The sequence below is a fragment of the Solea senegalensis genome, linkage group LG9, assembly GCF_019176455.1.
Source record: "Solea senegalensis isolate Sse05_10M linkage group LG9, IFAPA_SoseM_1, whole genome shotgun sequence".
Lineage (NCBI taxonomy): Eukaryota > Metazoa > Chordata > Actinopteri > Pleuronectiformes > Soleidae > Solea > Solea senegalensis.
Window position 1 is genome coordinate 10,509,090 of NC_058029.1, and position 11,384 is coordinate 10,520,473.

The following is an 11,384-nucleotide window of genomic DNA, read 5'->3' on the forward strand; positions in this document are numbered from 1 at the left end:
CCAGCCTTAACCCTGTGTCTCCCACACCTCGTAATCAAGCGTAATTGAGGTTAACTGTACGGCACGGCTGAAACGCTAGACAGGTAAGCCACAGCTTCTCTTGATTAATGTAGTGTGTTAGTGTTCTGGGCTCTGACCTTTTGAGATAGGCCAGGCACCATTTTTAAGTGAAAGCTCTGCCTCTGCCGAGTTGTGGAGTTGTCCATCAAGTCCTCCTGCACCACGCCACCCTCCACCCCACCGTCACCCCCTCCCTCCAAAGTCAGATCCTTGTCTTGCTGCCTCACTGCCCCTGACCTATGTTTGTTTGCCTACACGTCTCGTTTTACAATGCAGAACCAAAATCTCTTTTTCTTTACCACCCAGGGTCCTTTTTAATTTGGGTATGTCTTGTGTTGAGGAGTGAAATGATAATGGGCATTGATTGAGCGTGGATCAGCAGAGAACAGATTGTGGTGTGGACTCTTTTTAAACTCTCGACTCGTGAAACACATTTTTGAGTACTCCGGAGCTGCTTTGCCGTCCCATTCCTGTCTTCTCCCTTTGACATTACAAGTCAAAGACCAAATTTGTCCAGTGAATGCCATTGTCCAGCCACAATTGGTCAACAACCCTCCCTCTCCTCTCCACAAGCCGCTGTGGATGTGAATTGGCAGCGAGGTCATGTCCTTGCCTTGCTCCCAAACATAAGCATTGTCCAAGTTAACTAAGTAAATTTACTTTTGACCCAAGCCCATTCAGACCCTCAGTCAAACACACAGATACACTCAAAAAAGAGAGGATGAACTGCAAGCATACAAAAAGAGGATCTTCCTCTCTGCAGAGATTTGTTGGAGAACCTCAAGGTGTGCTTGTTAATCAGAGATGGCGAGGACCTGGGTCACCATCTGTAACATAGACCAGGGGCAGTAAACGGATGAGGAGGGGGTGAAAGGGCACCTTCAGACATTCCTTTAGAAAATAAACAGAAGAAAAACGGGCTTCCCTGGACAGGTATTAATATATATAGCTGAAGTTCGTCTTTACCGTTTTTGTGACTTTTTGAATGCATCTGATGTCATATGTGGAGGTTCTAAGGTGCAATGACTTACATATAAGTTAATCATCCTCACATTTCAAATGCACAGTTGGGAGTGAGTTTAATGCAATTAGCAGGTTATCAGTGGTGAAGTGGAGGTGTCTGCTGTCTTCCTGTTACCGTATGGTCCGACAGGAGGGAGGGGATGGTTTTCTGTCGCACCACAGAAAGAAGCAGCGGAAAAGGCAGGCAGATGCCCCCTTGGAGGAAAACACCCATCTCTTTTGTTACACACATGGCTGCTCTGTCTGGGCTTTATTATCTATCTATATCTGCTCCAACAACAGCACCAAGTGTATTTTTGTTCGTTTTTTTTTAGAAAAAAAATGTCATCAGAACACATTTTTGCTCTTTTTCATTAAGGAGTTGACAAAATGGAATAACAGGGAGGGGGGTAAAAAAAAGAAAAAAAAGTTGTGACCTCTGGCATTAAGGCACAAGCAAGTGTATTTAATGTTTGGTTCCGCCCCTGCTTTTGTGTTGAAGCCAGTGGTTCAATGAAAGGCAGCAGTAGGGGTCACTTCAGGCATCTGCTGCTCTCCTGCACCACTCAACTGTCCATCTGTGTACGCCACTGCCCTTCTGTCTCACACTCACGCACACGCACAGACACGCAAATACATATAGCAATGCACACTTCTTGAATAACGTTGCATGCAAATGCACAACTTGTTTATTGTACAGATAGTTTTTTGTTGTTTTTTTTACTCTGTGTCTTTGAGGTTGCTGAGAAGCGTCACCTTGCCTTGGCCTGTGTTCTTGGCTGCAGAAAGACGTTAGGTTTTGTTGCAACAGGAATCACAATAACTGCAAAGCATAATGGTGGGAAACCAGAGAAGGTGGAACAACTCGAAAGCCAAAACAAAACCTATGAGCCGAGAAACAGTCATTGACAAATGCGTAATAAGTTCTTGCTGGATTTTATCAGTAAGCTCGCACTTTAAATGTCAGACCTTGGCAGTGACCAGGCTCCCCCTTTTTTCTCCTTCTCTTTTATACATTCAAATTGCATCCATTCAGCAACGTCAAGCTCAAGATCTAAGTCTCCAAGATAGATTTTCTAATGCTCCTTTAACAAATCTCTGTCCTTGCTGTCTGGAAGATCAGTCTAATTTATGTCTTTCCTGTCACTGATGAGGACACTACTGATAACAGAAAGGTTAAGTATGAAGAACATTTATGTTTTGGTACAAGACTTTTTTTTTTTCTTGGAGACACTCCTGGGCTTTTGACTCAGAGAAATGCATAGTAGATTTTCTCTTGTGCAGCTTTAAAATTCTCAAAAAAGGAGCCTCCACACACAGATGTGGGGTGTCAAGACTATTTGTGTTATACATTCTCCACATTTCTGATGAACAGGACCCGTCTCTTTGCCATTTTCAGTTTGCTTGGACTAATATATTAGGACCAAGTTTCAAATAAACACAAGTGTCTTTTTTTCCTGGGTCTCTCTCCGCCTCAGTGTGGAGTGGAGGGACAATAAGGTGGTTGTGATGAAGAACTTTATTGGAACGTTTAACTTAAGAATGAGGGATTGAAGCGGGTAAACAAAGCATTCCTTTCCCTTTCATCACCGTTTAACTGTTCCCCTAACAGTCGGTTTCACCTCCAGGCCAGTGCCCGTCAGACCGGGAGACTTGTCAAATAAATATAAATCAAAAAGTAAAGCTTTATCTCACGAGTTACCATGCAGTCGCTTTTCTAATCCAGAATCAGACGCAAAGCCCTCGTCTCATTTCTGGCACGGGGCAGAGACTCTTGGTGTGGTGATGAATGTGGAGCATATCTCCCAGAGTGCACTTGTGTGAGCAGGACAGCTCAGCTCATATAGTAGCACCCCAGCGATGGTGTTCCAGACATGTAGCCTGGGGGGGCCATTTGGTTATACTCAAGGGAATAGTTGTTGTGTCAGTCATTTGCAGCGACTGCTAAAGAGTGCACTTAGCATCCTCTGTTTCCCCCTAGCAAACATGTGGGGAGTGACATGATACTGTACAAGAGCCTGGACAACATATAACATTTCAAAGCAATTTCCTAATTGTTTCCAGGCCAAGGTCGATAGCCTATATGGAAGCAATCCCTTCTTTCAAACTCCTTCTTTTCTTTTTTTCTTTTTTTTTTTCCTCATCCACAGATTGCATTAAAGTGTTAAGTAAACTTGACCCAGGCAGGGCTAATTCATTGGGAAATAGTGGGAGTTCATACATTTGGTGCCATATCAGTGACAGTCAGTGGATTTCCTTCTGCCTGGATGGTCACCATATGTTTATTTGGTTTTTGTGGGCACTCTATACTGAGGAAGCCAGTCACTGTCATTTGTTGTCTGTGATGACAGTGAGAGGAACTTTAGCTTTAGGTAAACGTATATGTGCTCCATATGCACTGCACGATGAGAAAGTCACTATGATTACAGTCATCCAACATTGTCATAATATAGTATTTCCCTTCATTAAAAAGAATGACTGTCTCCTCAGAATGTGTTATCATAAGTATGAGCGTAATCTCAGCAGATTCATCACTGGGGAGGGGATAATAAATTTAGACATTATCCAAGTCACAACATTTTATCAGTCCATGGATGAAGAACATAAAACATCATTGTCTTTTTTTTTCTTTAAGATGTACAATACAACTGATTGGATTTTGTTGGTATATATCAGAGTCTTGAAAACATGTTTTTAATGAATTAAAATGAAAATGAAAAATAATCATCAGAAATACCAGGCTGTTGACTTTGTTTCGAATTTTATTTGTACAGTAATGGTGTGGAGTAGTATCCAGTAATATAAGTATATAAATGATCTTATATATCATTGTAAAAGCTCTTAACACTCTAACTGAATGCACCTCAAAACTCAGATCCTATATGCATTTATGAGGTAGACATTAATAATGGTATTTTTCACCCTCTGCAAAACAAACAAACTAAAAGAAAACGAATACACCTTAAATTACTCTTGTCAATGTAAGAAATATATGATTATCACGGAACTCTGTACATCACAAATAATAAAATAATTATAGAATAAAAATTATACCGATTTGAGTGCATTTTGTATATTTACAAAGAAATGCCGTTTTCCTCATTTCTTCATTCGTTGCACGTTGTAAAGTTTTCCACTGTACAAATATTTACAGCTCAAAAGAAAAAAAATAATAATGAACAGCAGTGCATTCAAAGCTAATGTGCATTTAAATATCGTCTCGCTTGTTAGTCTGTCTGTCGTTCTTTCTGAATAGTTTCTTCATCAGAGGACAAACAAACTCTCTCGCTGACAGCGTGTCCTTGACGCAGTCAGTTGTGGAAGTGCATTTCGTAAAGATGCAGACGTTTCTCTTTCTTCCTTCCTTCCTTCTTTCCTTTCATCCATTCACTCTTTACTTCTTCAGCAACACGCAGGCACGAATCTGGTTCTGTGTCCTTCTCTGGCCGCAAAGGAGTACGACGCAGCTCTGCGCCTCTGAACGGGTTTAGGCCAAAACAAGTCAACCCAGTGTCTGTGTGTGTGTGTGTGTGTGTGTGATAGATTAGACATTCACCCGCGTTAAGTTTATATTACTTAACTTTTAAAAAATATTTATTAACTTGTTTGCTTATATATTTGGAGAACAGGCACTTGCTCGGGCCCTGAAGAATCCGGCCTGACAGGCGCAGGATCACACGGCAGAGCTGTGACTAAAAGCGCTGCCAGGCGGACAGAGCCCACTGTCCTGCGGCCTCGCCACGAACAGGTGCACACTCTGACTCAGTGGGGTTCCCTGCTCGTGCATTTCGCTCGCCTTCAGTCAGATCACACACCATTTTCCCCAATCTCTGTTATCCACAAGGACGAGTCTCACGATGGGAAACAAAGGTCTGTTTGATGAGTGACAACGGATGGGAGTGTATTCTGTACGTTAACACTTTAAAGGCAGAGTGTGTAAATTAATGTGACTGTAATAAATAGCAGATATTCGCCTCTCGTGCCATCCCTTTCCAAAGGCGCGTCATGCGTAAAAGCATTTCAGACCTTTAAGGACTTATGTTCAACCTGGGACCCATCAAGACACACTTTTTTGATTTGTTTCTGTCTTTGAAAGTGTTTTTTTTTTTTTTAAATAATGGCCGCTACCTGCACCCACACTGCTCCACCACCATGTCCTCGTACTGTTTGTATACCACGTTATTGCCCGAGTCTATGTAGAGGATGCTGATGGGGCTGAGTTTGGTGGGGACGCAGCAGCTAGGCGGGGTACTGTTGGGGTCCATGGAGTTCATGAGCGTCTGTATGATGGCGTGGTTGGTCGGCTCGAGGTGCGACCTGAGGGGGAAGTCGCACACCCCCTCGCAGTGGTACGCCTCGTAATCCAGCGGCGCGATGATCCAGTCGTCCCAGCCCAGCTCTTTGAAATTCACATGCAGCGCCTTTTTGCTGCATCTGGATTTCGATTTCTTCCCGTGCCTCTTCCCGTGTCGGTTGCTCAGCGCCGTCCTGCGACGACGCCGAGGTCCGTCGCCCTTGACCCGCCTCAGCGGAACCCCCTCCTCCTCTGCGGCCTTCGCCGCCTCCTCCTTCTTCTCGCTCACCGACCTCCGCGACTTGATCTTCTCCTTCATCTCGTTGAACAGGTTCTCCCTCTTCTTGGAGCGAGTGTAAACCACCAGGATGGCCTTCTCCTGCTGGGACCGGCCACCCCTGTCCAACCCCAGCTGCCTCAGATCCACCTCGGTGTCCGATTTGCCAAGAGTGGCCCTGAGCTGGAAGCAGAGCTGCTTCCCCTGCTGGTAGCGATGATGGTGAGGGTGGTGAAAGTGATGCTGTTGTGCTTTAAACATGTCCCACACGTCCAAAACCTCCCAGCCTGTCTTAGTGGAGTCCAGCGGGTCCAGAGACCTGGAGTCCAGTAGCCTGTCCGAGCGGCACGAGTGGACATGGATGTCGTAGAGGCCCGTGGTCTGTAGAGAAGCCTGCAAATCCCCAGGCGCTCTCCTGAATATCCTTAATTCCGCCCCGACCAGCTCCTCTTGGTCTGAAAGGGTTGAGACATCAAACAGATACTTTTGTCTTCGCAGTGGAGAGTGCAAAAGATCGTCTGCAAGGATAAAAGAAAGAAATAATTGCAGTCAGATTCACTTAGGGTGTACAGTGTTCAGGGGGAGGGAGGGGGACTCACATTCTCCCACAGAGGCCTTCCACCCCAAACCCACCCCCCACCCCTCTCTCTTTCTTGTTTTCGAATGTCTACCCTGAACCTGCCTGAAACAAACCACAGCTGACAAGTCCTCAGTCTAGATGAGAATGAAAAAAAAACCCTCGCAGTTAACACCAAGTTTATTGCTGATATAAGACTTTGTTGGTTATCCTACCTTTTGAACCCACGTTGACCCTTTCTCTCCCCACGATGCACTCTGATGTGTTCACAGTCCAACACAATTCTCGTGGACATAAAATATTTTATAACACGAGAAGAATCAACGAGGGTTCAGTTTACAAAACATGCTTCCAAATTGCTTTTCCTCACTTTCCTCAATTTCATTTCCTGCATATATACTTTTTTCCCCCCCACAAGAACAATTTAACATCTTATTATGGCGTAAATCAAACAAACTCGATGCCACGCGCAGGAACGATGAAACCTCGCGTGCTCCACGGCGCCGTGATTACACATTTTGTGTTTTTACACATCTGTCAGACAGCTCAGAAGTTTTGCTTCTAACTTTTGCAGCAACAATAATCCAATAAAGGCGAGCGATGTTTTAATTCCACGTCACTTTTAATCAAATGCAGCGTGTTTTAATGAAAATGGCTCTGCTTTCATTTCACATGCTGACAGATTGATTTTTAATTTCCACCACTTTGGCAGAAAGGAAGCAAACGTTTCCTTCTTTGCACCTTCGAAGGTCTTAAATCCAAGCAGCAGTCAGGGATGTGGTTAGGGTCCTTCTTTTGGTAGAGAATTGAGACACATTAATTTGTTTGTATTTTGGGTGCTTCCAGGCACGTACAAATACACAATTATATAATTTTCCCCTGCTGGATCTTGGAAAGACAATGCACAAAGAGGCACAACATATTAGGAACATGAATATCAAACTCGTAGTATTTTGAGGTTTGGAAACGGTTTGGTTTCTTTGTACTTTTAAGAGGAAAAATCCACTAAAACCTGTTTTTCCATAATTTTCTGCTTCAAATCAATTTTTATATTTTATATAGAAAACGAATTAAAAAAAAGGAAAAACAGCCAATAAGGATTAAATTGGTCTCTCATTTCCTGCGGTTTCCTCCCATTTTTGACAATGTTCCAAAAGAAATTACTGTCAGTGGTTTTAGTAAAACGAAAAGCAGGGCATAAATAATTTTTTTTTGTCCTGAAAAAGTAATATATATTTTTTTAATTTCTACTTGTTGCAAGAATGGGACAACCTAAAAGCGGGAATTGAATTGATTGTTGTTATCAATTATTTATTGTGTTTCTAAAAAAAATTTAAATAAATGAAAACATGTTGACTTGTTTTCTTTTAAATTGACTTGTCTACATAAAACAGTCATGTGATAATGACTCGTAAAACATGTTCTAAAGATTTTGAATCTCGTTGTCAGTTTCCCTCCGTGAACCCTGTCGAGTCCAACAGTAAAACAGCAGATTGAAACCTTGTGCTCGTTTGCCTTTGCGCGTATGGTCCACATTAGGTTTTTTATAAGACCTCAAACAAATCAAATACAAGTTCACCAAATAATTAACAGTTCTCAATTCCCATCTCCCTCATTAAAGCACTTCCCCTCTTATATTTCATTTCATCTCATCCTGCCAACGACAACATTCCCCTCCAAGTGCGCCTTCACGCACTGAACAGTCTGTGGATATTATTTAGAGATACGATTCGTGTTGACAGTTGAAAATGTACAACGTTGTCTTCATTTCATTATTATGTAATAAAAAAAGAAAAAATACCTTTTTATTACATATTAATGGTGGAGGGTGCAATGTTAATTATTTTTCTGAAGAAGAAGCATGTTGGGCTCTTGTGCTGCGTTTGTGTATGTAGAAACACAAAAACATGTTTTGGTCATATCAGTCTCTGTTTAGAGAGATGGAGAGAGAGAGGGGGGGAGAGGGGGAGAGAGAGGGAGGGAGAGAGAGGTCGGGCTCCGCACCATCTGCGCTTTAATGAGTTACCCCAAGTGCCAGAAGTAATTTTCAGATCGGGGTTATTCTTTTCTGATCTTGCCTTTTCTGACCTCCAGGAAACACCCCGCCTGCTTTTATACGCAGATTCCATTTACCTACACAAGTGCGAAAGCCAAGGAGGCAATAGATCACTCATAGATGGCCCCCGTGAAACCCTGTTTCTGCGCGGGCGAATCGTGCGTAAAAGACGGAAAAACTTGCTACTTTTACGCATGGAAGAAAAAAAAAACAAGTTGGACGAAGGAGGAAAGAAAACTCCCAGGAGCTGAGGTTTGTTCACCAGTGCAATATGCAGTGCAGTACTTAAAGGGATGCTGGGAACTAAACTGAAGGCGCTGAGCTGAAACGACGTGGGGATAAAAACAGTACTTTAATGTAATTAATAAATAAATGATAAAATAACAACAATAATGAAAATTTCACAACTTCGGAAGTGCTCTTTCATGTTTTCTCTCCTCTCTGGTGATGTGCCCATCGTGGCCGAGCCAGGCCATCACGGCAGAATAGACAGTGTTTGATATGTTATGACATGGACACTCAATTAGATCACCGAGTTCAAATACTCCAGTCATCCGTTCGATGCCAAGCAGCTTTCAGAGAGTCCAGCTCGGGGTCAGAGCCAGTGACACATCACATCAAAATCACAGGAGAGAGTGAGGCGTTTTTCCTATCAGACCCGTCCACACTGCAAGAAATGGTCACACAAGTGCAAGACTTGTTTTAACGTTCAATTGTTAAATGCCTCTGTAAAAACTGAGGACATGTGAGAGAATGTCACTCTGGTGGTTCACGATGTAGAATTCTCTAAATTAAAGTTGTGTTTAAATGTAATTCACAGAATTAAGGTGTTGGAGGAACAATAAATACTAGTGTGCATCTCACAGTGTCCCCGAAAATTAACAAGAGGTTTTAAGCAGACTCTGAACCAAACGACTCACTACGATGGGCATTTTTTGCAGCACGCACTCCGCGTCCTAGTGTTTGAGACAGGGGGGATTGGGAACGCAAACAAAGATAGCTTTTATTTCTCCAGCAAAGATTAACTCGGCTTGTGTCCCCTTGTGTGTGCTGGACGTGTTTGTGTTTATCAGATTGTGTTTGTCCTCGCAGGCCGCTCAAATCGCTTGGTTACACATGTTAACTGACCCAAACACCTGCTTCTCACGCCGTCCAGCTCTGTGCAGCTCCCTTTGTCATCACAAGCTGACCATAAAACCGGGCATCACGACGGCAACAGATTCGACTTCATAAGATAAAATGTTAGTTTGGAATTAAATTTCGTTCCATGTTATCAAACACATTGATTCATTCTTAAAAAATCGAAAATGAAACAACCAGCAAGGGCTTCAACATCCTCCTAACGGGAAATCAAAACCAAAAAACCTTCCCTCTTAATTCACGTGGAGTTTTGGAGCAGACGAGAGTTTGCGGCAGCTTGTGCTGACAGTGATTTACAGCCTTCATTTAGAGAGCGCCTCAATTAGTGTTTTATTGTCGTGTTCCACAGAGGTTAATTTAAGCGTAATAGAACTTATTCGGAAGCAAAAGCACATGTTTCTGTGACTGTGCGCCAAACCTGATTCCACCTAAACATCAAACATTGCTCGCAGCTCATTCTGCAAACCATCACAAATGCTGTGTTCATTATTAATTGATATTTTGTCCCTGTTAAAGTGCGTTTGCGTTATCTTTTTTTCGTGATTTAAAGTGTGCGTAAAAGTAGTCGCATCACTTATTTTGTTTACTTTGGACATAGTGTGTATATATATATCAAAAAAATTAAACAAGAAACAAGAGGACAACTATACATGAGTCATTTGAAAGAGACAAACTTTTCACAGAAATATGCAAGACTGAGTTAATGGAGGTGAAGCATCGGACCGAAACCAACCTGTTCCTCTGTCCACAAAACTGGTGATGGTGTTGGCAGATTTAGAGGAGCGGAAAAAGCTTGCGTTTAGTCCGAGCTTTTCTGCAGCCGAGTATGTCCTGTATATAGAGAGCATGTATTCATGCGGCACAATAGCGTCCTTTGGGTCTTCTTTGTGGTGGCCCATGATAGGATGAGCAGACGCAAATATGTCCTTTAAGAATTTGGATGACCTCTGTCCGTCCTGATGAGGGATCCTCGCTCCCCTGTTCCTCCTCGGTGCAGACGGAGAGATGATAGCAGCAGACTGGAAACACGGTATATTCCCAAGGAAAACAAGCAGAAGGCCCAGATATAGCGTTACTACTCGAGACGCGTCCATGGCTGGAAGAGTAGAGAAGTTAAGAAACTCTTATCTTTCTTATGCCCCCGCTCGGTGAAATTTGATTCTGGGGAGCCGCTGGAGCCGGAGATGGTGCTGCGCGTCAGGGTCGGAGAGCTGCTACTTTTGCGCTCTCTGGTCACACTAGAAGAAGTGCGTTTTGCGCTCTGGACTCCACACAAGAGCGAAGAGTGTTGGGCCGAGAGAAACACGCCCACATGGTCGCTCAGTGCGCGGCTCCCCAAACAATCCCATGTCAGACCTGCACACAGACGCGCACGAGAGCCAATGAACTGAAACAAGGATAAAGACATGAGAGGACATGTGGGAACGGTTGTTGTTTTTGGTTAAACAGCCATACTGACCTGTCTATACCCACCCACAACTGGACGATTGTAAATTAAACATGATTCAATTTTGAGAAGAAAATTACACCGTTGTCTTTTGGAACAAGAGCGCACACTACAGCAAAGAGATGTTTCCTCCACTGACACGGTTACGACACTGACCAAATAAGGTTTTTATGCGTCAGAATTGTAGTGCTCCTTATCACAACGTGTTTGACAGCCTGACATCTTTCAAGGACACATTAAATAAGATTAGATTAGATTTTACGCACAGATAGACCGCGCACTCGGGGTCATCACAAAGGTGTGACATCATGTTTGAAGAAACATCAAAAGACATCATCACTTTTTTTGTGGCTCATATGATATGAAAGATGGAAATAACTTCATGACAGGTTGAATTTCAGCGGCTGACTTCCTGTTGAGTCGATGACACTTGAATTCATGTCTGAAGAAGAGATTGAAATAAACCCGGGAACATTAAGGGAACATTAAAGGGAACATTGTGGATCAGGGAGCCGAGGGCTGAGGTCTCGC

The 11,384-nt window shown here is 43.1% G+C and overlaps 1 protein-coding gene across 1 annotated transcript; it reads right to left on the reverse strand.

Moving 5' to 3' along the window:
• Window positions 1-3,806: 3,806 nt before the first annotated feature.
• Window positions 3,807-10,881, reverse strand: LOC122774176 (growth/differentiation factor 6-A-like). Its single transcript, XM_044033236.1, has 3 exons — window positions 10,866-10,881; window positions 10,140-10,793; window positions 3,807-6,151 (listed from the first exon to the last, which is right to left on the reverse strand). The coding sequence occupies exons 2-3, from the start codon at window positions 10,498-10,500 to the stop codon at window positions 5,187-5,189; spliced, it is 1,326 nt and encodes a 441-aa protein (XP_043889171.1). The 5' UTR covers window positions 10,501-10,793; window positions 10,866-10,881; the 3' UTR covers window positions 3,807-5,186.
• Between the last annotated feature and the right edge of the window lie 503 nt (window positions 10,882-11,384).